Source organism: Protomyctophum parallelum, assembly GCF_964188405.1.
Source record: "Protomyctophum parallelum genome assembly, chromosome: 12".
Lineage (NCBI taxonomy): Eukaryota > Metazoa > Chordata > Actinopteri > Myctophiformes > Myctophidae > Protomyctophum > Protomyctophum parallelum.
In genome coordinates this window covers 24,427,439-24,454,938 of record NC_139712.1, presented here as the reverse complement: position 1 = coordinate 24,454,938, position 27,500 = coordinate 24,427,439, and the positions used below count along the sequence as shown (strand labels likewise).

At 42.8% G+C, this 27,500-nt stretch overlaps 1 protein-coding gene across 1 annotated transcript in view; it reads right to left on the bottom strand.

Moving 5' to 3' along the window:
* The window catches only part of LOC310867958 (catenin delta-2-like), a gene marked incomplete at both ends in the record, with an annotated part of 449,139 nt that overhangs the window by 207,926 nt on the left and 213,713 nt on the right, over positions 1-27,500 (bottom strand). Inside the window, 4 exon segments of the mRNA XM_083778138.1 lie at positions 5,527-5,656; positions 10,889-11,006; positions 19,794-20,034; positions 23,790-23,853. Of these exon segments, the coding sequence (XP_083634264.1) occupies positions 5,527-5,656; positions 10,889-11,006; positions 19,794-20,034; positions 23,790-23,853 (553 nt within the window).

Genomic DNA, 27,500 nt, shown 5'->3' with positions numbered 1-27,500 from the left:
CAACGTTTAAAGAAGAGGTGAATCACCTCGCGAGGGCGAACGCAATTATACTGTAACTGAATGTTCCTCTTTGCCTGTCTGAGTGCTGCGCCTCATACCTGTAACAATGGCTCTCAAAACGTTCTTTTTCATGTCAAGTCGAGCCGCAAATTAATATGTATTTGGCACTCCGAAGTTACTCAGCTCACTTGTAGACGACCTAAATCTATCTAATTTTGAAGATATGTATAGCAATTAATTTAACTCTTGAGTGGAGTAACATCTCCGCCTGGAGCAAGAAAATGGTGCACGGTGGTGCAAAATGGCGCTGGCAGAAGTGGAGTGGCGGTAGCCTGGCTAATAAGCCAGACCGAATCAGCCGTTGGCAAAAAAATAATTTCCTGCGACAGTGTTGTGTGATATTAGTCTGGCTTATTAGCCAGGCTAGAGTGGCGGTGGGTGGCTCAGGAGGTAGAGTGGCCGATTGGGAGACACGGAAGGTTCCCGGTTCGATCACGGGCTCCCCCCATGGGTAGTGTCCTTGAGCAAGAGACTGACCACTTAATTTGATTTGATTTGATTTGATTTGATTTGATTTGACGTCAAGCAAGACAAACAAGTTACATCATGTTCATCTAAAAAGCATCGAGGATAACAATACAAGTCTTACAATATACATACAGGCAAACATTAAATCAATAAATAACACAATCAAGAGATATACACTGCCTACATCATAAATACATGTGATCTCATTGCTAATATTGTTAAAGGACCACTTCACCACTGTTCAACCTATCTTCATATAATAGGCCCTCACTAATAATCATGCTAAAATGGCACAATTTTTTTCTACTCAGTCTCATAGGAGGGCTGTGGGCAGTTCAGAAACCGTCCTCCAGTGACATCACCGATGGGGAATCCAAGCTAATAGAAACTGCAGGCTTTGTAGTCCTGAGAAGTTGCAATGCGAAAATGGAAGCCATCGTTCTCACGATGAAAAAAATCTAAACATTTTTGTAAGATAAATATTGTTTAAAAAATATCTGCCTAATGATGATGTCACTGGAGGACGGGTTTCTGAACTGCCCACAGCCCTCCTATGAGACACAGACTGAGTAGAAAAGAATTGTGCCATTTTATCAGGATTATCAGTGAGGACTTATTACATGAAGATAGGTTGAAAAGTGGTGAAGTGGTCCTTTAAACATGATACTATTCTGCAACATTTCCTAAAAGCCTTCTTCTACCCCATCTTCAAAAGGAGATGTTCTTTATATTCCGGGGTAGCCAGATCCAGCTCACTGCTCCTGCAAATCTAAACAGACGTTTTCCCATTCCAGTGGTGGATATACTTAAGGTACATTAGTCAAGGTGCTAGGACATGGATTGAGGTGCAAACAGTCAGTGTGTGTCGCAGTAATACGAGGGGCGGCTCTGGTGTAATCCGCCAAGGGTGTATGAGGCATAGAGCAAAAAGAAGAAAATGAAAGTCGAGTACCTTGTCCCCTGAATTACCAGTAAGTTAGCCGATGACCCCCCCGGTGAACTCGCTCAAGGACCCCATGGCGTTCCCCGGACTTCAAAGAACCACTGGTCTAAAAATAGGGCACTTGGAGTTAAGCCAACAGGCTTCTTTAAAGTGGTAAATGTGGTATATACTATATAGTTGTTTTTATTGGCCTAAAATATTGTCTATATACATACATACAGTACATGAATCCACTTGCTGACCAGGTGTCTGTATTGAGATTTTGACCATACCATTAACATCCTATATAAAGCACGATTTTCAAAATGTCACATGCTTTAGCCTTTATGTAGCATGTGACATGTCAACCTGGGGGGCTTTCATGATTCCGAATCCATTCCAACATGTGTCCCTTATATATAGGATGTTAATGGTATGGTCACATATAAACCCCTATAAAACACATTGCTCAATGTTGACAGTCGGTCAGCAGGTGGATTCATGGACTTAGACATAGAAAACATTTTAGGCCAATAGAAAAAAAACACACCTGTGTGAACTGAGTGGTGCAACTCCGTGTGGGGGGTCCCCGGTGGGTCCCCGGAACTACCAGACCCACAGGGACGCGCCCAGTGTGCCAGCCCGGTTTCGGTGAGCCGCCCCACGTCCGAAACGGTCGAGAAATGACAGAGTTACTGTGTGGGGGAATTAGCATTTAGCAGAAACCTCTCCCTCTCTCTCTCTCTCCCCCCCCCCCCCCCTCTCTCTCTGTAATTAGCAGGCAACAGTGCAACACTATCTCTCTCTCTCTCTGTTTCTAGCACAACAGCGCCACTTTTGCCCCTACTGGTACTCTAAACATAGTGACATAGGGACATATGTTTGGACATATAGGGACCAGGTTGGGACATAGGGAATGGTTGCAACCATGCACTCAAAAACGATATAGCAAATTTCCCACTCCACAACCCCCGCTGCTGGACTATAATATGCATTATATGTACAGCTGACACTCCTGGATTTCACGGTGTAATGCAGCTACTGTATATGAGAATTGGAAAGGGCTGGCTCAGCAGTATGTTGGCAGTGCTGACCAGCACACCCTGAAGCATACACATCTGATCTAATGTGTTCATTCACCCCCCGTCGAAACGCCCTTGAACAAGAAGTAACAACCTATAGTGAAGAACGTACAGTGCATTTTGTACTGTACTGCAGGTGCTAATGACCTAACTAGTATAGAACATTATAGTAGAAACATGTACTGTATAATGCGTAGCTGTCAGTGCTGTCCACCACTAAGAGGTAGTACTTATATACTGTATTTATTTAACCCTCTTATTGCCCTTGATGGTATTGACGTAGTGAATTAATTAATCCCCCACTACCGTTGACGGTATTGACGCAATTATTTTATTCCTCATAATCTGGGGGGGGGGGGTTGTTTTAAGTTATGTAGCAACATTCATCATGTTTGGCTAACGGCCGAATAGCAGAACTACAAGCTCACATGTTGTGAGTTTACTGTACATTTGACAGCCAGAGTGACTTGCAATAAGCAAGGGAATGATATCATGTACATAATGAAGGCAGAGATAACAATGTAGTGCCTATACCAGGTAAGAACTAAGAAGCAAAAGGCATGGGAATAAGTGTCCAAGATATTTCTGCATAGTAACCATGCATGTCTTGGTCAGTCGCTAGCACCAATCGAATGAGAATTTGTCAAGAAGGCGTACAGGGAAATGCTATAGTGGGTGAGGTGGAGAGTTAAGAGGTGAGTCTTCGGATTAGGAAACTGGGACTGCGTTTGCAGTTCAGACTGAAATGGGGAATTTATATTCCACAGTTTGGGAATTCCAGAAGATAGTTCTGCAGATTCCCCATTATCCACCTTATCCTGGGGGATCCCGAGGGATTTAAAGGCTGGCGTGGAGATATTATCTCCCCATATGCGGTGCTCGGTCTGCCAGGGGGGTGGTCCTCCCAGTGGGACCTGCCCAGAGGACCTCCCTATATAGGGAGACAGCTGCAAAGTGTCCATCACCAGGATAGGTTCTTAAAAAAACGTATTGCAAGACGCAGATTCCGCAAACATAATTATTCCGGTCATGACCCACGCGTCATTATACCATAACCATAATATAGGTCAGAGTATACTGTAGGAACAAAGATTTACCGGTTTGTCGAGAGCTTTGCCTTCTGGTTCAGCTCTCCTTCATCAGCTGACTGTTTAGTTCTAGCACTAAAATTATAGCTACTGTATATTGTTCACAACTGTCATTGTACCGGTAGTTAGAGTTCTTGTTGTGGAGGGCCCATTACTATACTGCCTCTAGAGCTCCTTCAGCGGACAGAAATGAAACACTTAGTGAGATGGAAGCATAACCATTATGCTCCATGATGCTACAGCAATATCAGGGAGGAGCAGAGAAAGAGCCTCGATCTTCGTCATGAGGCCATACTTGAATTCTTAATCATTTACTGTTATATACAAACGATTTGTTTTTAAAACATGTTTTGCAACACAAATTTTGTAAGGGGGTCCCTGACTCAATTTGGGGATCCTAGACATGAAACAGTCTTAGAGAACCACTGGTCTCCTACAACATGATGTGGCCTCCAAGCAGATGCCTCCTATATTTCACGTAGAAAATAAAGCAGTTTTGGTTAACTATGTAACTCTCTCCTTATACTGGCCTACCGCCATGCACCCTTAAGCCTCTCCAACCGATCCAAAATGCTGCAGCTAGCTTTGTCTTCAACCAGCCAAAATTCTCACATGTATCCCCCTTCTCCACTCCCTCCATTGGCTCGCGGTTGCTGATCACACAGAGTACAAAACTCTGATGCTAGCCTTAAAAGCACCCATGGCACCCCCATATCTTGCAAGTCTGATCAGACACTACAAACTCTCCCGCGCGCTCAGATCAGCCACCGCAAGGAAGCTGGAAGAACATAAAGTCACTAAAAACGCTTGGACAACGCTTCAACACGTCCCAACCTCTTCTCCCTTCTGGCTTCAAAAAATATGGAATGCACTTCCCATTGCAATCAGAACTGCAGACTCACTCCCAAATTCCCGCCGTAGTCTGAAAACCCACCTCTTCAGACTCCATTTTAGCACTTGTCGTAGCACATGCCCTAGCCTCGACAACCTTACGGGCGTATGCAAAGGCTAAACTTATGTAATTTAGATAGTGGATGTTAGGCTCTTAGCTTACGTATGATTCTTGATGACTACGTTTTATTAATTTGTTTGTGTTGTTCCATGTGTCACTCTGGATTAAGAGCGTCTGCTAAATGCACATTGTGTAAATCAGGGGTAACCAACCAGGGGTTCGCGAGCTACCAGTAGCTCGCGGGAACCTTTCAAGTCGATCCCGAAGTGTCAGACTGACGGGCAGCCAGCCATCACTGCCAATACACAGCAGAACGTGTATAACGTGTACTCACTCACAGCTGCACTATATCGCTCTGATAAACCCACATGAAGGAACAAGAAGTCAATAACACACAGACAATTGGGAATAAAATGGGCTCTTGGGCTTGAAAAGGTTGGTTACCACTGGTGTAAATCATGTCAACAGATAATCTAATTCCTGAAGAGATACTGACTGAGTTCAAAAACAGCACCGCCTCATTCACACACAATGAGGTGTGCATTAACAATAATTATGCCTCTCTCACACGTGTGCATGTTCGCACACGCACGCACACACGCACGCACACACACAAATGTAGCCCACTGCTTTGCACCTGTAAACTTGTGACAATAAGGTTGATTCTGCTTCTGACACACATGCACACAGCAGGCTGATGAATCATGTAGCAGCATTTAGTATAATCCTTCATAATAATCTACAGCGGTAGATCTCAAACCATTATCATGTGAAAGGACCCCCACATTATCCCGGAAGAGATGATTTGTGCGTGCGTGCGGGCACGTGTGTGTGTGTGTGTGTGTGTGTGTGTGTGTGTGTGTGTGTGTGTGTGTGTGTGTGTGTGTGTGTGTGTGTGTGTGTGTGTGTGTGTGTGTGTGTGCGTGTGCGTGTGCGCCCATGTGTGTGTCATACCTGCCAGGCTGCCAGGCCGTTGCAGGGATGAGGTGGCGTACAGTTCATGGGAGATCTTGTACTGGTCATTGTGGTGGGAGGCCAGGCGCTTGGGAGACAGGGTGGCATAACTCCCTATGCCCGAACTCATCTGGAACAGAGACACAGACAGACACACATTAACTTTACAATGTAGGCATTTAGCAGATGCTCTTGTCTTAATACATTTAGACCTAAGGCCGATTCTAAAAAAAATCTTCTAACTCAGTTAGAAAGTTTTCAGAATATAAGTCGACCCCCATTTTTCAAGACTCATTTGTGAAAAAGAACATTGAATGTCAAAAAGTCTAGCCCTCGATTATAATACGTTTTTTAGGATATTTCCATTGGAAGAAAAACGTAGTCTGATATTCAGGCCAATATAGGGTAAGTGGTTCTCAACCTTTCCATATCAAGGGGCTCACCCCAGAAGCAAAGATTTGAGTTAAAAACGTTTGCTGTGAAAAAATATATATTCAAAGATTTGTGCTACATTTTCACGATTTTTCAAAAGCTAAAGTATAACATGCTTAAAACACCAAAAAGGGTTTACAGGGTGATTTACAGTAAGCAAGAACAAAACACGGTAATACATCAAACACATACAAATAGTCATAGAATAGAGGCAAGCCGAGTGCTGCTGAGATATCAAAACAATGTGTGAAGACGACTCCAGTCCGTCCCACCGGGACAAGCTTCAAGCACACTCTAGCAAGGAGTCCTTTTTAAAAGCCTTTATTGCTAAACAGGGCTATACTGTACATTTAAAAAAATAATCAAAAGCCACCAAACGCCGACCGGTTCCAACAGTCACGTCTTTTTCAGGGGTGTGGCTATCAATTGCACTTGAAGCTTGTCCCAGTGGGACCCCCCTTTTTCACATAAAAATAGTAATAATAGTTAAAAATAAATAAAAATAATATATAGCTTGCTAGATATCTTGCCACACTAATTGAAAGCCCTGGGCTCGTTTATACGACCGCCTTTCCCTCACCAAACCACACTGTTTGCACACATCTCTCCATGCCTACTGCATGCCTGTCCAAACACATGTTGCATCCATGCAACTGTCATAATTACCGTACAGTTTGCATTTGCATGGAATACCATGTTATTGCGCAACAATTCACAGTGATGCAAAATAAATTACACTTCACGCCCAAAACAGTCTGGCAGAAACCTTTTAGTATTATATCTCCATATTCTAACTTTTCATCAATGCCCTACTTGGTCATATTACGGTAGCTTCACACCAGGGATGTGCCGATGAGACATTTTGGCCGATATCGACATCCGGTATAATTAATTGCTGTCATGGCCGATGACCGATATTATACCGATGTCGATATGATCTCATTCTGTATTGAAAAATTATAATAATTTTGTCCATGCTGAAAAATGCATGTAACAGGGTGTCTGCACTGCAGGCTTAGGGAAGCCAGATTTAACTTAAAATACCTTTAGATTTAATAGTGTGAGCTTGTAGATCTGTTCAAGCTGTCACTTTGGGCTTGTTTATCCGATGAACCGATGCTGATGAATCTAAAAACAACTAAAATTGGCCGATGCGTTTGCCGATTAATCTCACATCACACAAAAGTATATCCTTTGTAATCTGCTAACTTTTGCTGCTTTTAATGTCAGGATTCATATAAGGAGGATATAAGAGCAGGTATTACAGAGCCTTGGCAGTATGGCTGCATGGCCCCGACTCTGGAACACCTTGTGCCTTAACATTAAGTTCTGCTCCTTCCATTAGAGGCATTTCTTTATTGAAGACATTTTTTTGTTGCTTTTCTTCCTCTCACTGGCCTCAGTTTGATTTGTAAAAACCCCTGGCCTTGATTTCTATTTCATAACTGTTCATAATAGCTGTTTCTGTTTATTATTTTCTTTTTTGCCCTATTTTACTTTACCCTTTCACATCTTCTCGTTATAATCTGCTATTCTTCTGTCCTTGGTCTGTTTAGTTATTTTACCGTGACCTTCTGTAGTACTTTGTTCGACCTGTGTTGCTCTGTCTACATGTTTAAAGTTTAAGTTGAGTTGTCGGTATGGCCTCCGGCACATTCTCTTGCATTAGTATAGCAATTACTCTGGAGGTTCAAACGCATGCATATTGCATATGGGATATGGAATACTAAATGAGGGCAAAGACACGGAGAAGGGAGATGCAATATTGTCGATGGTCGGGTGGAAACCTCCGGGTCCACAATCGTTATTTATGGAAAAAAGTTTAATTGATTCAATATTGATAAAACTCTCTCACATGCACGCACGCACGCACACACACACACACACACACACACACACACACACACACACACACACACACACACACACACACACACACACACACACACACACACACACACACACACACACACACACACACACACACACACACACACACACTTTCACTTCAAACAAATTAATTTATTGGGCCTCCTTGGCCATGGATATATATTTATATATACCGGTATATATTTATTTTTATTTATTTACACACAACCCTTGATTCGTGTAGACGCCCTGTCAACACCATCAAAGTCACACGCACGCACGCACGCACGCACACACACACACACACAAACACTCTCAGTTCAGCAACAAATTGGCCTTCATCATGCATCTGGTACACCTGGTGCTCGCACAAAATGAATCTCACACAGGGTCTTCATTCTGGCTCCAACATGGTCCCACATTTCCCTGACATTTCCATGACCACCGCGACACACACATTGACATGCTGTCCCGCATTATTTAAGACATTTTCTTTTGCTTTTCTTCGACTTCTCACTGGCCTCAGTTTGATTTGTATAAAAACCCTGGCCTTGATTTCTATTTCATGTTCATAATAGCTGTTTCTGTTTATTATTTTCTTTTTGCCCTAATTTACTGCGTGCTTTCACATCTTCTCGTCATAATCTGTTATTCTTCTGTCCTTGTCTGTCTGTTTAGTTATTTTACCGTGACCTTCTGTAGTACTTTGTTCGACCTGTGTGCTCTGTCTATATTACTATTATGTTATATATTATATTATTATGTTTAAAGTTTGAGTTGAGTTGTCGGTATGGCCTACACATTCTCTTGCATTAGTAGCCATTGCCCTGGAGGTTCAAACGCATGCATATTGCATATGGGATATGGAATACTAAATGAGGGCAAAGACACGGAGAAGGGAGATGCAATATTGTCGATGGTCGGGTGGAAACCTCCGGGTCCACAATCGTTACTTCACGTCAGGATATGGAGAAAAGTATGATTCAATATTGATAAAACTCTCTCTCACACACACACACACACACACACACACACACATTATATATATATTATTTTTTGCACACAATCCTTGATTCGCGTAGACGCCCTGTCAACACCATCAAAGTCGCACGCCCGCACGCACGCACGCACACACACACTCTCAGTTCAGCAACCAATCGGCCTTCATCATGCATCTGGTACACCTGGTGCTCGCACAAAATGAATCTCACACGGGGTCTTCATTCTAGCTCGTTGGAGCCCTTTTCAATTTCAGAAAATCCACGCAGAGCACACGGTGAGACCAGATGTCCTGCTTTGTGCCGCCATTGTTCCACATTTCCATGACATTTCCATGACCAACCACGATACACACATTGACATGCTGTCCCGCATGGTGGCTGGCCCGGCTCCAGTTTTAATGTGCACATTTTTGGGGATTTTAATCTGGATTTCGTCAAATGGCCCCGTAGAGAAAGAGCCCTAATTACCCTCTCTAAAGAGAGAAATTGATCAACGCTCAAGTGTTGTGTTGAGAGGTGTGCCGATTGTGAGCTTGTAGATCTGTCATAGAGGGGGGTGCAGATTTTTTACAGATTATTAAAGTAGGCTACAGAATGTAAGCTTTCATATGATGTATCATTCAATGAAATTGAAAAAAAAACTTTGAAGGAGATATGTCAATTTTAAACTGGTTGCACCAAAATACCCAAAGCTGAGAAAAGTCCCTTTGAATATTCCGAACATTTTAACACCTAGAGCTGGCCAGAAGTGGGTGTGACAATGGGAGGGACAATAAGTACTTAACTCCACCCAGAATATCTAATCACCATAACCACCCCCACGTTTTAGCTGTCAACAGTAGATCAGACAGACTGTAAATTGCAAAATTTACAGTATAGTAAAACTGTGAAATTGTGTGTAACATTATGTGGCAGCTAACAAGGACAAAGGAAAGGAAATCTGACATGTTTAACCCAGTAGAACAAACAATGCGATGTGCAAGGTGACCCAATAAACCATTATGTTCTGACACGCTAACAGTCCGACAGTCATTAGTGCGACACCCTACCCCAAACCCTAACCTAACCCTAACCGCAAGCATGATGCAACCAGGGGGGCAGTCAGCCAGATATTTCGTGAAGCCTCATTTGAAATCGGTAGTTCATATAATGGCCTGTTGTGGCGCTGGACCGGACCCAAAAAGCCCCATAGCTCCATAGAGGCCCATGTATTTTGGCCCAACTTCACCTAGACTGTATTACCTTAATAAACATGGTCATGAATACTTTCTTCTTCCAGTCACTAGTTTAAAGTCTCATTTCTAATGTCATAATATTCTTTTTGGAAAATTATGGTCCCATTAATTAAAAAAATGACCATAAAGAAAAAAAACCATCGCGTATGTTCTGAGGGGCGTGGCTACCATTACAGTCTATGATCGGGATTCCCCTCCCACTCGAGTCAAAATAAAAACCAACGGAGAAGAAGGGGGGAAGTCCCGCCTCGTTGTCTGGGCAGCCAATGACCAGCTGGTATACAAAACGGAGCCAGCCAATGGCCAGCTGGTACCAAAGATGGCGACTTACATCAGGAATTAGCATATTATTACAGGCTTCATTTTACGTTCATGTTAGACCCGGGGAACGCTTTGTCCATATTTTTTACAGTCTATGGATGCAACGCATGTCGGACCAACGCATGTTGGGAGCAGCGGGTGATTCAGTTTTCCCAACTCACAGACCACCATTGTAAGAACAGGCTAATGTTAGAATGCTTAATTAGCTCACGCTAGATATCTTTCGATGCAATTAGAAATCAGATCCAGAAACTCGGATCATCGGATGTCTTATCAGCATGACAGACAGCGATGTAGTTTTCGAGAAAAGAGCCAGAGAAGACCGTAATTAGGAACCGGCTCAGGGATAAAAGTAGTTTTTTTAATGCTGCCGTTTCAGACCCATATAAAGCGATATAAAACGTATACATATGTCAATTGCACACACACCTCAACAGCCGACAATGTGTTAAGTAAATGTACTTTCCACCACTGAGTATAGTGCAGTGTTTGTGTTTTGTTTACCTGGTGAAGAGGTGATGACGACGCGCTGGCTCCGCCCCCTGTAGAAGTTGAGCTGGGCGGAGACGCCACCCTGAGGGGAGCCCCGCCTCCTCCCGCCGCTGTTGCGGCGATTGTGCTGCTGTGGAGAGCATAGCGGGACAATGGTCAACATTTCAACCATCACTGTGCTGCTGTGGAGAGCATATAGTGGTCAACATTTCAATATTAAACCTCAAATTACAAACATTGTTTCACAAACATTGCCGTGTCACGGAGGGTGTAATGGATATTTTAAGAACGCCAAATAGATTGCCAAGTATATTATTCTGTATTTTGTCAATCTCATTCAATGTGCCAATTTGCCAATTATTCTAACTCAACTTCAGCTGTCTTAACGGCTGACCTGACTCCTCCACACTCACACTGTCAGCTAATGAGCAGTTATGTAACAATGTGTGTGTATCTTTAGAATGTATCCTTATATGACCATTTTAGTATAGCATCTCTGTTAAGAGTGGGTTATAAGGACAGTCTGGAATGGGGTTGTGTCCGGAACAGGCCAGGAGGTCTGTTCCTATACGATTTGTATGCTGTTACTCTGCTGATATCTGGCAATCTAAAATATTCCAAATTGACCCTTTGTCAAGTCACACATGTGGTTCCACCCCCTTCGCCTCCATTAGTTGATTTTGGTTGGTTGGACAAAGAAAGAATCCTCTAAAAATGTGTTTTTCAGTTGCCTCACATGCACCTCATCTGCAGAGGTAAATGGTGCATTTATATAGCGCCTTTATCCAAGGCGCTTTACATAGATGACACCGATGACAGAGGAAACCATGCAAGGCACCAACCAGCACATCAGGAGCAATTAGGGGTTCAGAGTCTAGCTCAAGGACACTTCGACACTAAATCTGGGGGAGCCCAGGTTCGAACTGGTGACCTTGTGGTTGCTATCCGGCCACTCTACCTCTGAACCACCGCCGCCCAAAGGCAAGGAGCAAGTGTCCCGACAGCAGCTTTCAGGAAGAAACCAAAAATACACAAACAGCACTCCATCTAACCACTTAAACCCCATACGGTTGAGCGGAGTCCCTCAGGGCTCTATGCTAGTATTATGTTCTGTTCTCATAGTGCGGCATGAAGTGAAGCTTCTCTTAGATTTAAATCATCCTGGCAGCATGTTTGCGTGCCGTGCAGCCGTTTTTCTTTTTAGTCACCTGAGGAAATCTAATGTGTTGACTGTGAAGTCTTATGAATAATAATGGTACAGTTCTCGACATGCCTTTTACATTAAGTCTTTATTGAGACAGACGGGAAGGCCCGGAGGCACATGCTGCTGTGCTTGCGCAGTGATGGTGGAAACATTTAGTATTTAGTAACTTAAATACAGTGGTGGAAAGTAACTAAGTACATTTGCTTAAGTCCCATTTAGGCCTGAAATAAATACAAAGTCTTCTGAAAGAATATATATTCAAAGATTTGTGCCACATTTTCACGATTAAAAGAAATAGCAGACCTACAAGCTCGTAGATGAGCTTGTAGATCTGCTATTTTTCAATAGCTAAATAATGCTTCGTTAAAACACCAAAACGGGTTCCCGTCCAGAATGGGTTAAGTACAGTTTTGAGGTATTTGTACTCAACTTGAGCATTTACAATACTTTTACTTCTACTACTTTTCCCTATGATGTGGTATTTCTCCTTTTCCTTTTAATCATTAGATTAACTGTCATGCATATAATTGTGATTATTGATTTGTGAGTCCTACAGGTCTTTACATAAATACTTTATGAAACGTCTACGGAAAAAAAATGAATGGGGGATCCTCTTCTGGTGCCCTGGTCGTTCTGAGCGGGGGCGGGTACTGCGACGCTCTATTAGTCCGAGTTAATGGCCTAGTCTGACATGATCCCACCTACAGATCAATGGTCCATCTGGCTTAGATTACATGTTCAGATCAATGAATGTGTACAGCAACACAAGCCTGGGCTATGTATGACCATGCCAACAACAACAAATCAGGAAACGTTGCATGTCATTGCTGCCTGTTCAAAATCTTGTATGTCGAAAACCATTGCTTTTTTATTATTATTAGGGATCAAACACGAAGGGCATAGACCAGGGGTGCCCAAAAGGTAGATTGTGATCTACCAGTAGATCACAAAGGCTGTGGAGGTAGATCACATGACATGCAGATTTTTTACGGAAACAATAAGGGTCGGGTCTATGCCATAGACCCTTATTGTTTCCGTAAAACATCCGCCATTGTAGCAGTTTTAGCCAGTTCTGTACAATCGTTCTTCACGAAAATGTGGCAATATGGTTGGTATATATGAGGGCCGTGAGAATCCCTCAGGAACTGAAGCTCACAGTCATTCACCAAAACACCTCTGACCTTTAGAACTCCCGATGAGTACAGTTTATGATTTGCTCGAGCCACTTTTCGGATATTATTTTGTTTTTGGCCAATGTAATACAGTTGTGTATTATTATGCCATTAATTTCATTATAATTGTTTTCATATGCATTCTGAATTAGTTAAAAGCAGGCACTGTACCCAAAAAGGCCTGTATTTAGCCTGTCCCCAGCAAATTGTCACAATTTCAAACTGCCAAAAAAGTGTCTAATACTGTCACAATCACATAAATATACATATTAAATGAAAGTAGATTGTCAACAACATAGCAAACAATATACACAGTTAATTTTACATGTCAACTCCGTCAGGAGATTATTATGATCTTTGTTAAGAATTCCAAAATAATGTTTAGTATTTTAGTTTAGGGTTAGCTAACAACTGAAGAAAAAAACTAAATGGCTACATTATACTACAGAGGGTTAAGATGAAAACAAATGCCATTTTGTCAACTCCGTCAGACGTCAACTCCGTCAGGTTTTGTATCTGACGGAGTTGACAAAAGTGTTCCTAATTCCAATAAAATTATAGTTTTTGAATAATGGGACGTATTCTAATTTGGCACACAGTTAGAGCATGCCTCAAGGAACATTTTTGGCTATAGGGCCATCACAGATTTGTCTCGTGGTGACCATGGCAGCCATTTTCCAAAATTGCCGCCACCTGATGTTATTTTACAATAACTCAAGTTCTACACCACCTATAGGATCTTGATTCTGGCGACTAATAAGACATTTTAAAAGATGAGGAATACAGTGGTACTATTTAGATTTGTCCTGTGACCATGGCAGCCATTGTTTTTCAAAATGGCCGCCACCTGCTGTTATTTTACAATAACTCAAGTTTTAGACCACATAGGATCTTGATTCTGGCGACTAATAAGACATTTTAAAAGATGAGGAATACAGTGGTACTATTTCGATTTGTCCTGTGACCATGGCAGCCATTGTTTTAAAAAATGACCACCAACCTGCTGTTATTTTACCAATAACTCAAGTTTTAGACCACCAAGGATCTTGATTCTGGCGACTAATCATTACATTTTCAAGGATGAACTTTCTCTGGGAGGGGTCAGGGCTTATTTCAGGTGCAGGTTGAGTTGCTTCTGACAGGACATTAAAAGGAGGTGGGCTTTCTGGCCTTTGACTTGTCCCTTTCAGGTACAGACGCACAGTTTGACTTCACTGGCCACTGCAGTGTGGCGTTGTATTTTGGTGGCCTCCTGCCAGTGTTTCTCCATCCTGCTCTGTTATAGGGGCTCTGTTATAGTCAACTTACATTGTCTTGGCTGGAGATTGCTTTCCTGCAGGGTCCAGCCCAGTCTTGTGCAGATGGCTGCTGGCCCACCTGGAGGCCCCAACCTCACTTGTTCGGTTGGTGTGATTAGGTGGGGTGGTCTTCTACAATCAGGATGAAGGGTTTGACCCTTTCAAACGGCAGTCTGGCCAAGTGTCTGTATTTAGTTGTGAGGCTAGATACAGGATACGATTGCTCACCCAGCCCCAGGTGACTTGAGGTGAAGGCTCCTTTGATTTGGTAACATTGCTTTGGTTGACATGCTGGGGACACAGAACGACACTGATGCCTTCAGTGTCTGCACATGCTGCCTGATAGTCCTGAAGGCACGTCTTCTGTCTTCAGTCTTTCGCTCACTGTCCACTGCTCACTGTTCACCTCAAGCAGGTCTTCAATGTGTTTGCCTTTGCACAGGCTATATGGCTAGGACTCGTGCTTCAACCACTCAGAGAACTCCAACATGGTGTTGGTTGCTCCTGGGCTGCAGAGCATTGTGCGGCGGAATTCAGCTCTCATTTCTGGTGGCAGCTTGTTGAGGAGTCGTGCAACATGTGAGCCGCATCTAAGTTCTGGGCCTAGGGTAGTCACTTGCTATTTTCCGTAAGACTAATTGGTGGGGCTGTCCAAACTTGTTGTTTAGGTGTCAATCGGGTCTCTGTGGGTGAAGTCGGGTCTACGTGGTCTAGAAGATGAGTTATTTAGTCAAGGGATATTAATGCAATCTGGTAATAAATTCCTTATCAAGAATTTTCTTCACCAATGTTTTTGGAAGGGTGTCTAGTGTCTACTAACATATCCCACATTGCTTTATATTCAACCACCCTAGGGGAACTTTTGACAGCTGCTGAAAGTTGGGGTACCATCAACAACCTATATAAGGCAAAATGTTCATTAAGCTTTAAGTAGCATGTGACACAAACTAGGGAGTTTTCATGATTCTGAATCATAGACTGTAAAAAATATGGACAAAGCGTGCCCCGGGTCTAACATGGACGTAAAATGAAGCCTGTTATTCCTTGCACTGTAAGTCGCCATCTTTCTAGATTTGGGCCCAGCTGGCCATTGGCTGGCCCAGACAACGAGGCGGGACTTCCGCCCTTCTTCTCCGTTGGTTTTTATTTTGACTCGAGTGGGAGGGGAATCCCGATCATAGACTGTAACGTTAGCCACGCCCCTCAGAACATACGCGACTTTATGGTCATTTTTTTTATAAATGGGACCATAATTTTCCAAAAAGAATATTATGACATTAGAAATGAGACTTTAAACTAGTGACTGGAAGCAGAAAGTATCCATGACCATGTTTATTAAGGTAATACAGTCTAGGTGAAGTTGGGCCCAAATACATGGGCTATGGTTTTTTTTGGGCACAATGACAGTGCCACAACAGGCCATTATATGAACTACGATTTCCTTAGTGGCTTCACAAAATATCTGTCTGACTGCCCCCCTGTTCTGAATGCATTCCAAGCATTAGCTATGCACGAAGAACACTCCTTGGGCTGAAAACGGCCATAGCCGTCATCACAAAATGAGGTCAGCACATTTGGGCACATTTGGGCAAGTGGATATATGGCCGAATTTAGCCCAAGGGGTTTGACCCCTAGTTTGGCCATAGACTCCCTAGTTTGGCCATAGCCACTTGGTATGGTACCCAACTTTCAGCAGCTGTCAAAAATGCCCCTAGGGTGGTTCAATAGAAACCAATGTGGGATATGTAGACACCTTTACAAACACATTGGTGAAGAAAATTCTTGGTAAGAAATGTATTCACAGATTTGATATTATTCTGATAATATTCCCTGACTAAATTGGTAAAATAATAGCAGGTCCACCATTTTTGAAAATGGCTGCCATTGTCACAGGACAAATCTAAATAGTACAACTGGATTCCTCCTCCTTGAAAATGTAGGATTAGTCACCAGAATCAAGATCCTAGGAGGTGGTGTAGAACTTGAGTTATTGGGAAATAACAGAAGGTTGGCGGCCATTTTGAAAAATGTCTACCATGGTCACAGGACAAATCTAAATAGTACCAATGTATCCCACATCCTTGAAAATGTATGATTAGTCACCAGAATCAAGATCCTAGGTGGTGTAGAACTTGAGTTATTGTAAAATAACAGCAGGTGGCGGCCATTTTTTATTTTTATTTTTATTTCTAGTTTTTAACCTTTTAAACCTTTTTAATTTGTTTTCTAATAAATATGTCTGTACTTATTTCTGTTAAAAAAGCGCTATATAAATCGTATATATTATTATTATTATTATTATTATTTTGAAAATGGCTGCCATGGTCACAGGGCCAATATAAATAGTACCACTGTATTCCTCATCCTTGAAAATGTGGGATTAGTCACCAGAATCAAGATCCTAGGTGGTCTAGAACCTAAATCAGTTCAACTTGTCAACTCCGTCAGATGTTCGTCAACTCCGTCAGACGTTGGTCCTGTGATGTTTTTGTTAATTTCCAAAGAAATAGACGATTCAATGTCAAATCCTTTGTGCTTATGTATTGAAACACCAACTGAAATGATACGTAATGATTTTTTTTTTACATGGTTTTCATGTTATAATATTGAAAATAAAGGTTGAAATTAAGGATTTGAGAAATTGGATATTTCATAATAGTGTGATATTGGAACAAAACAATATTAAAATAATTGTATTACTTAACTTGATTACTGAAAGCCATTATAAGATAACTGAGGACTTTATATTATTATTGAAATTATCAAATTAAAATAAAAGGGATTTTAGTGTGTCTGACGGAGTTGACATGAATCAGTTATGAAATGCATAAATGTCCCATTTTAGAAAGAAATGTTATGCGAAAAACCTGTTCCTTCTCAAGATCGGTAGTTGAGACCTGTGTCTACAAATACATCCATTTGATTTGAATGTATCTTAAAAAAGAAAAGTCTTATTTGAAAAAAGTTGTGTCCCTTATCTCAAGAATGGGTGACATACTGTACGGCCGAGGCTGTGAATAAACACTTAAGTTCCATGACAAGACATGTCAGAAACCTGCTTCAGCATATGAGAAATCGTTTACTTAAAGTAACAGCACATGTACATTTTTATCCCACAATTTTGTAACCCATTTTCTTCGCCCCGTGTGCCAATAATCTAATGTAATCCTGGTCGCTACACTCCCTCTGCCAACCTGGGGAGAGCAACGGACTGACCTCATGCTTCCTTCAGTGCATGAGCGTCCAATCCGGATGCAACGACGACGAGGACATTCACAAAAGTGACATGTCACTTTAAAACTTCTAAAAGTGAGCAGAGCAGCCAGTGAGCTGTCAAATGCCACTATGAGTTATGTCTGTACATTAGTGCTCCTCCCGCCTTGTAACCCGTCTGGTCATCATTTCTTTGCATTTTTATATGTAATTTATTAGATTGTTTTCCAGATAGGTGCTAGTTTACGATGCAGACGTACTGTAAGTTGGTTACGTTTATCATTATTTGGTATTATATGGATGCAGTGGCGTGCACAGATATACACTAGGGGGTGCTAGAGCACCACCTGCCCTTGCCCTCTGCACAGCAATGTGCCCTTTTGAAGAAAAAAAAGAAGAAATAACAACTTTTTTTTATGTGGACCATGGTGACATTGATCAATTATTGATAAAAAAAAAAGCTTCTATTATATTATTCATGCCCCAAAATCTATAAATCTCACTCTATTAGGTTAACCGGACAGTTCCATGCGCTGCACAAGGTGCCCTTTTTTACTTGAGCACCTGCCCCTCTAAATGTCTGTGCACGCCACTGTATGGATGGACGTTACGATGACATAATGGTGTGTGCGGTGTCTTGACCGGTTGTTGTTCTCTCACTGGGTGCAGAAAAAACCCGACCGCGATTGTCACAGCGCCGGCTGTGGGCAGTTGAACAACCTTGTTTTGACCAGAAACGACATTCATTGTGCCGATTTGGAGATACAGGCCATTGAAAGCAGCACAAAAGGTGGATGCGTGCGCATCTTAAAATGGCGCCGGCCAGTGTCACGCTTTACATTGCGATGCTAACGGGAGACCGATATCGACTCGATCGTATCAAAACATGGATTAAAGAAGATGAAGACACTGCCGTTCTGGCGGGCTTCGTGTTAAGAATGTTATTATGACTATTCTCAGAGCAGAGGCCTGGACAGTGTTTACGCCATGATTTTAGACAATACAAACATAATGACATACACGATAGTAATGCCAGGTTGAATGAAAGCCAAGTCATGATTTCGTTCACAATATTTAAAATGTTGGACTACCTCCAAAAAGACATGGCCTTGCGTCACCCCTGTAGTCTTTGTCAGTGCGTAAATCATGAAAACGCTGCACTCCGCTTCCATTAATGGGTCTACTCTAGAAAGTGTCTGTAGTTCCCCTCCTGCTGATTTGCAGAACACGTTCCAGAGCATTAAACTCAAGTTGTTCGTTTAAAGTCTTTTTTCAATTATCATGATGCGTTTACTTTTGGTCCCATTAATTTTAAAATACATGATAAAAGAAGGTATGCTTCTAGGTTTTGTATAACTCACCCTCGCTGCACCTTACACCAAATGTATTTTACGGAAGTTCCACAATGGTGGATTTGAGATCATTTGTGGCTACAAAACGGGTCTTAACCCATTTTGGGCGGGAACCCCTTTTGGTGTTTTGGTGTTTTGCTTTAGCTATTGAAAAATAGCAGATCTACAAGCTCATAGCTCGAGCTTGTAGGTCTGCTGTTTTTGAAAAATCGAAGAACGACTGACATAGAAACATAGCTTTTTCAGAAAGACATTTTTAGAATCTGATCTCAGGTCAAAACAGGTCACCAATGGGTGATGCCACAGCTCCCTTCATCCATCATATATCTTTTTTACAGTTCAAACCAAGCCTTGTCCAGTGAGAGGAAGCATTGAAGCCAAATGGACAAATGGACACGCACAACTCACAGTGCTCGTTCATGCTTTTGGCCCGGTGCGCTAGTGAAAGCTCTATTGAATTGAACGCAATTCTATGACGTAGATATAGCCCAAAGTTGCTGGGTGAGCAACTCTATTTTTATAGAGTTGCTCACCCCTCTGGCCAAGGACAGCATGCATGGCTATCCTTTTCACATAACAACAACAAAACGCACGCACGCACGCACACACATACACACTTACACACACACACACACACACACACACACACACACACACACACACACTGCTGCTTCCTACCTGTAGGACTTGGCCAGCCGGTTGGCAGGGGAATGTTTGTTGGGCGAGGAGGAGGAGGAGGAGGAAGGCAGGCGCTGGGTGGTGGCGTAGCCCGGCGTGTCGGAGGCTGAACCCAGCCGCTGGAGCTTACTGGGGGACCCGGAGGCTGAGCCCGAGCCCCCTCCTCCTCCTCCTCCTCCTCCCCCAGTCAGAGGAGAGCTGACACGCTGGGCCGGCAGGGTGGAGCTGGAGTAGTAGATGCCTGGGGGACCAAAGAAAGAAAGATGGACATTAAAACAGTTTAGCTGCACACGCTATTTAATCCATGTTTCGGTGCTGCTTATTACGCTAAACCCACTATTTGTTGTATGTGTTTATTCGCCGTTGTTTAACAATTAAAAAGAAAGCGGATTTGTCGCGTTATGATGACGAAGCCGGAAATCAAGCCGTGCTCTGGGCTGCAAGGGCTTCTGGGAAAAGCGCCCTCTCATCCTGTCACCATGCAACTCACTGTGAGCTTTACTCATCCTGTCACCATGCAACTCACTGTGAGCTTTACTCATCCTGTCATCATGCAACTCACTGTGAGCTTTACTCATCCTGTCACCATGCAACTCACTGTGAGCTTTACTCATCCTGTCACCATGCAACTCGTTGTGAGCTTGTAGCCCAGCTGTTTTTTCAAAAATATTTTTAATTCCATTGGGAAATTGAACATTCTGCATACTTTCACTTTTGGTATACTTTAAAACCCATTGATGCCTGGTGCAACCTATACGCTGTTCTACCCTTGATGCCGGTGCGCTCTCTGTGTCTCATCAGCTATTGCTATACATGTAGTAACATGACTATTTTAAAAAGAATAAATCAGATTTTGAAGGATTTCAGAAACCTTAGTTAGTTAGTTAGTTAGTTAGTTTCATTTATTGTCCACGTGTGGAAATTCGTCTTCGGTCTCAAACAGTAAAAAACAAACGGTTACAACAACAGCAACAACACTTAACACAATTATTTTCTCATGGCAAAAAGTGCAGGACAACAGTGGCAGATACATTGGAAAACAAACTAATCTAGCGAGACATGGTATCATTTAGTGCCTTAATGGCATTTGGTATGAAAGAATTTTAAAAAATGTTACGGTTAGCTCTTGGTACTTTGTACCGTCTACCAGAGGGAAGTAGTTGGAACTCGCTGCAGAGTGGATGAGAGGGGTCGTTTGCTATCTTGATAGCTTTTTTACGAAGTACCTCCTTGTAGATACAGCCTAATTGTTGCTGTCTCTTCCCAATTATTTTTGAGGCTAGATTTACTATTCGCTGCAGCTTGCTTCTTCCTTTGACATTTAGATTGCCAAACCACATTGCCATGTTAAAAGTCAAGATTCCCTCTATCAGGTTTTTATAGACTGTTTCCATGATATGCTTGCTCACTCTAAAGGAGTTGAGCTTGCGTAGTAGGTGGAGGCGTTGGTTACAAGTTTTAAAAATCTGGTCAGTATTTTCACTGAAATTGAGTTTGCTGTCAATATATGTGCCTAAGTATTTAAAAGTGTCTACTACCTCCACTATTTGTCCACCAATTGTAATGGACTGCACAGGTTCCTTTTCATGAATGACAAGTTCTTTTGTTTTTGTCACATTGATCCCTAAGGAGCTTTTATCGCACCAGTTCTGAAGAGATAACACATGTGCTCTGTATGCTTCCTCCCCCACTGTGTCCCCCTTCTTCAGTAAGGCAACCAGGGCCATATCATCCGCATATTTGAACAAATGAAACATATCCTGGTCTAACTGGAATTCATTTGTATATAAGGAGAAAAGTAAGGGGAGCACCGGTGTTAAGAACAGTGATGTCGGACAGAGTATCATTAACACGGACCTGTTGAGGACGGTCAGAGAGGAAGTCTCTGACAAGATGGACTTAGGTCAGGCCCCAGAAGGCATTCCCAGATTCGGCCTCAGGCATCAATGGGTATACACTTTGAACTTGAGGCAATACTTTTGTACTTGTAATGTTTTAAAGTGAATTCCCAGACTTTTACTTGTAACAGAGTCTCTCAACATTGTGGTACTGATTGCGTATATGCCAGGTTGACTGGCCTCGTGCTATACAGTACTGTACAGTATGTTCCTCAGAGGAGGAAACCAATCCCAGTGCCCAATCTAAACCTATTAAAAAGCTGGCATGTATTTCCTGGCAGTGGAAGCTAAAGGCATGGACATGTTTAGAACAGCTGCAATCATCTTGTCGCTCACATTCCTATACTAAGCTACTGTGTGTAAGGCTTTTAGTGTGGATGGGTTGGTCACCACTAGATACCTATTTAACAGCATGTCAGATCCACTGTACAGTAGAACTCATTCCCAACTAATTGTTTCGATCAAATTCAGAAGTGTGCACCCGTGCGTGTGTGCGTGCGTGCGTGCATGCATGCGTGCGTGCGTGTGCACTTCTAATTTATATACTGCTTTACTTACAATTTATATAGATTTTTTTCTTGGGAACTTGTAGATCGGCTATTTTCAGCAAGTGTAAAAACAGTCATTACGACGGCATCAAGGCCCGCGGAAATACATTTTAGTCGACTAAATCAACCTTTTTTTAACACTAAAACATTCCGTGTGACTAAAATATGACTAAAACTAAATTAAAACTTTAGCAAAGAGAAAAAAAAAAAACTAAGCTCAGCCCAGCACTGGACGCGGAGCAGTTAGGGGGTTAAGCGACACTTCGACCGGCTACATTCAACACGTTGCTGAAAGAAACATCAACCCTCTGATTTGAATTCTCTTCCCGCATCAAACTACTAATGCATTAAACATCGGTCCAAGTAACCCATTAAGACTATAGCTATAGCTTTTAAACACTTTAACATTATTTTAAACTTTAGCTGTTGCCTGAAGAAGGTCCGGGGGGACCGAAACGTTGCATTATTAAAATAAAATACTCATGTAGGCTACCAAGCAGATACACAGTGTGCGGGTGCATTTTCAATCCTTTCATTGATGTCCACTGGCCTATACGCACCTGTGCATACGCCTGATTTCTAGATGTGTGAAAGCTTTTTCCTACAAAAATAGCAGAACTCCAAGCTCGTGGCGTGGCACCGAGTGCCACCCTACAAGCTTGTAGATCTGCTATTTAATTTTATTTTCAAATCGTGAAAACGTGTGCAAATCATTTCACAGCGAACAGTTTTCGTTCTCCCATCTTTGCTTCTGGGGGGTCCCTGGAACAACATATTTTCAGAAGGGGGTTGGCAGTCAAATACATATTTGTTTTGGGAGTCCTTGACGTGAAATAGTTTTAGAACCACTGACAGAGAAACGCTATATGTTTCTCTGTCAGTGGTTCTAAAACTATTTCATGTTATTTTTTTCACGGTTTCACGTTTTGAGAAAACTGTCAGGATTTAAGGTTCAAGGTTAAAGGTTAAGGTTCAATGTTATTTATTAGTGGCAAAAGGTTATAAACGTATTGCTGCTGGTCGCAAATGTGCGCTGCGCCCGGCCTACTTGCATCTTCAGGTAGAAGGTGGCTGTGCGACCGCCCTCTTCAAGAGGCAAGCAAGAGCCTTTATAGAATCAGATCTCAGCTAGGTCTCAATGCCGCATTGGTCCAATTCAACTATTCCCCATTTTCCCAAGGAAAATACCACCCCCCCCCCCCCCCCCCCCCCTCTCAGATCTCCGGGAGGATCCAGACGGCATGTCAGTGCAGCCTTTTTGATCTCAGGTAGCCCTCTGAGAGGACGTTCCGACAGCTCCGTCAGGATTCTTATTCCCATTGCCCTAGCTGTCTGTCATGTGCCCAGCATGACCTCTCATTCTCCACGTCAGGCTAATGCATTGTGAAGAACACTCTCACCTCCAGGGAGGGAAGGAAGGAAGGAAGGACGTGGAGATGTGGAAAGCGGAGAACAAAAGATGAAAGACCAGGATGGATATGGATTGGTGTGTGTGTGTGTGTGTGTGTGTGTGTGTGGGGGGGGGGGGGGGGGGGGGGGGGTGACCTTACCTGACCCTGCTCCACTTTGTTGGTGGTGCTGCTGCTGCTGGGCCGCCGCCCTGCTAGAGGTCACCTGGGCGAGAGAGAGAGAGAGAGAGAGAGAGAGAGAGAGAGAGAGAGAGAGAGAGAGAGAGAGAGAGAGAGAGAGAGAGAGAGAGCGCTGTCAGTGCTGCTGGAAGAAACTCGAATGGACGGACAGTCAAGCTAAGCTAAAAAGGGGTGTGACCCAAAATAAATTGCAATAGTAATAATTCAAGGTTCTTTTATTGTCCTATAGGCCGGGTCATCCAAATAACATATTAACAATTGTAAAATAAATAATCAGTGGATCATGTTAAATTCAGGTGTTGAAAGCTGGGGTACCATTTACCACTAGAGTGTCTGTGAGGTCTTTCCGACCCATTTAACACTAGAGTGTCTGTGAGGTCTTTCTGACCCATTTTGTGATTTTGAAGTTGATTATCTTCTGGCCGTGAAGCTCTCAAGAAGGATATTGTCCCACTTTTACACGAGGAAAAGCTGGAATGAAAATATGAATGCTTCCTTTGGGAACAGTCGATGTTCAGGATAACAAACGTATGGGGCACACAATTGACAGGTGTGTTGCGATTGGTGTTGACCTATAACCTATTTTGTGAGCCCCATACATTTGCTTTCTAAAGGAAGTCGTGAGTCCTGCGCTCATTCCGGGCCCCTCGCCAGAGAGAATGTCGTACAGCTCGTGGAAAAGTGGAGATATTTGACTAAATACACATTTTCGGCCAGAACGCTCAAATTAATATGAAAACGACTCCAAGTCTTAGTAATTAATTATTGGGTGGGTGCACAAACAAAAACAGAAAAAAGCAGGCGAAGAAAGACGAGTCAAGTGACCATCTGGGTGTGCAATTTCAACAGTCATGGCTCTGTATTAAAAGAAACCCTGAAAGGTCTTCTGGCTTAAAAAGCTGAAAATACTTCCTTTCATTTACTCGTTGGCCCCCTCACTTAGAAAAAAAAAGTCAAATCTCTTTTACATCTGTCCTTATTTCAACTGTGACACGCCACCACACTATCGCATGCATCATTCATGCCATGAAAAATGGATTAAATCAGACAAATGTGTTGGGACAATGCCCTTAATGTCTTCTTTGCTGTTAACTCATCCACAATGCGATACAGATTTTCATTTTGTGAGAGTGATGAATGAGCCAAAAGACTAGACTATAACCTTTCGGTCGTTACTATTTCAGCACTCTGCCTTTTCTAAACGGCATAACAGCAGCAGCGATGGCGCTGGCGATGAATTGTCCTGTCTCTTGCATTGTACCAGCTCGTACATTTTCAGCTCTATTTCCCACCCCCAATTCATTACAGGCAAAAACACAGAGTCATATCTGAACCGCAAAACCCAATGACTTCGCCCATCACCGCCTTGATGTGCGAGGCACTAAGGGCTCCATTTTGCACCACCCCTTACCCCTTATCCCTTATCCCTAAACTTATTGGCCATTTTTTACTATTTTAAAACATTTTAAAATAGTTCAACTAGCCAATCAACATTGACACGTTGTTAGCTTGTAGATTGGCTATTTGTACTATTTTAAAATGTTTTAAAATAGTAAAAAATGGCAAATAAGTTTAGGGATAAGGGGTAAGGGATCTATATGGCTATGTGTGCAAAACAGCTGTAACTAGATAAAGTGCCAATCGGCACAGGTCTCCACCAGGATTCTTCCTCAGCCTAGTGGGAATATGCATGCACAGTTTCATCGCAATCGGACGCTGCGTTGAGGAGTTGTGGCCATTTGCTACTCCTGAAAACTGTAGGAGCCAATCGTGGCCAATCAGGATGGAATATGAGAAATCAAACAAACCTGTCTTGATCACATGACTATGGAGATGATGTGTACCGATTTGCGTGAAATTTGGATAAAATCTGAAGGAGTAATAATAGAAAATGTGTTTTACATATGTCGGCCTCCTGGTGGCGCTATAAAGAGCAGATGTGAAAAATTCCAGACAAAGATTTTTCCTTGGCCTCTAGGGAGTTGGCATACAAAGTTAACCACAGATCCGTGCAGTTAGAGGTAAAAACACTTTTTGGCCAGTTATAGCGCCACCTTGAGGCTGAGTTGAAATTGTTCATGTGGCATTTTGTCCTCGGCCTAGTGGGAATGTGGGTGCACAATTTCACGTAAATCACGCGATGTGTTCAGCATTTTGTTTGAAACTGAGCACTCCTGTGAACTTTGGAAGCCAATCTTAACCAATCAGGATGGAGTGTGAGAAATCTGAAAGAGCGGTTTCGTTGAATGGCTGTAGAGAGACTGTGTACCAATTTGCGTGATGTTTGGACAAAATCTGTAGGTGTACTGTGCAAAAACTTGTTTTGCACAAAGCGGCCTCCTGGTGGCGCTATAACAGGCCGTTCTGGAAAGTTTGGGGCAGAGGTTCATCGTTGGCATCCAGGGAGTGTGTGTGCAAAATGTGGCATCGACCGGGTTAACGGTGGCCGAGATTAGCTGCTAACGGACGGACGGACGGACGGACGGACGGACACACGGACGGACGGACGGAGTGCAAAACATACTCTCCCCACATGCCTTCGGCCTGGTGGAGACAACTAAGTGCATTTACCTACTCTACTGTAAAATACTTGAAGGTAGTTTTTGCCAGGTGAAACCTGGCTTATGATCGCTGCTGTTGGCTATGGCGACTTTTGCACAACCTACTGTAGTCATGATTGTCTGCCCGAGTCTGACCCCATACTCTGAAATGCCGCCTAAGCCAATGGGAGTCTGACCCCATACTCTGAAACACAGCGCTAAAGTCTCAACCAAGCCCCCAGACTTCCATTGAAGCGGATGACAATATCGCTGAGACAGTTTATTTATTTTTGGAACACAATGCTTATATGAGAGAATTTAAAATGAAACGTCTACGGCCCTGGGCCCAGGGCCGCTTTTAGGGTAGATCGAATGGTGGCCTTGCACTAGGCCTCGCCCATGCGAGGCCTCGCGCTAGGCAGCTAGGCAGCGTTTATTTTTATTTTTTTTAAACACTTTCCATCTCAGAGTCAGAGCTAAAATATAGGCAGCTACGCACGGCGGCTAGAGGCCCCGAGAGTTCTCCCTGCATCGCAGTTCGCAGCCCGTTCCGTCGCAGTTGATTTTTCACCTATTTAAAGGTGCAGTGAAATGAAAAAGACGTTTTTCACACTTTTAGACCATATCCGTGGTCATTATATGGGCATACCTAACAATGGATGCCAAAAAAGTGTGAAAATTCTCATTTCTGTGTGTTTTTATATCAAAGGTCCATAAAAACGATTGCATTATTTATTTATTAAAATGAAAACGTGCTGCGTGATGACGTGTAGAGATACACATCGATAAAAGCCAATAACAATGAAGCTCACCCGTTTCATTTCCCATATTTGCGCGTCCATCCAGCACAGCTGCTACTGATTACAGAAATCCTCCGTTTTTATTACCATTTAAGATAACATCCAGACAGTGTATTACTCGGTTTCAACTTAATCATCACGCTAAAATATGTATCCGAAAACATTATAGGGTAGAAATAAGCCACATAACAGTAAACTGGTACAGCTGGCCGACCATCTGATTTATAAACAAACACATACCACGCTGTTGCTCATAGCATAGCTAACGTCCCTAGCTACCGTCCCATCGCCTGAAGGGATGCTGCTGCTCTGATTGCGGATGCTCTGATTGG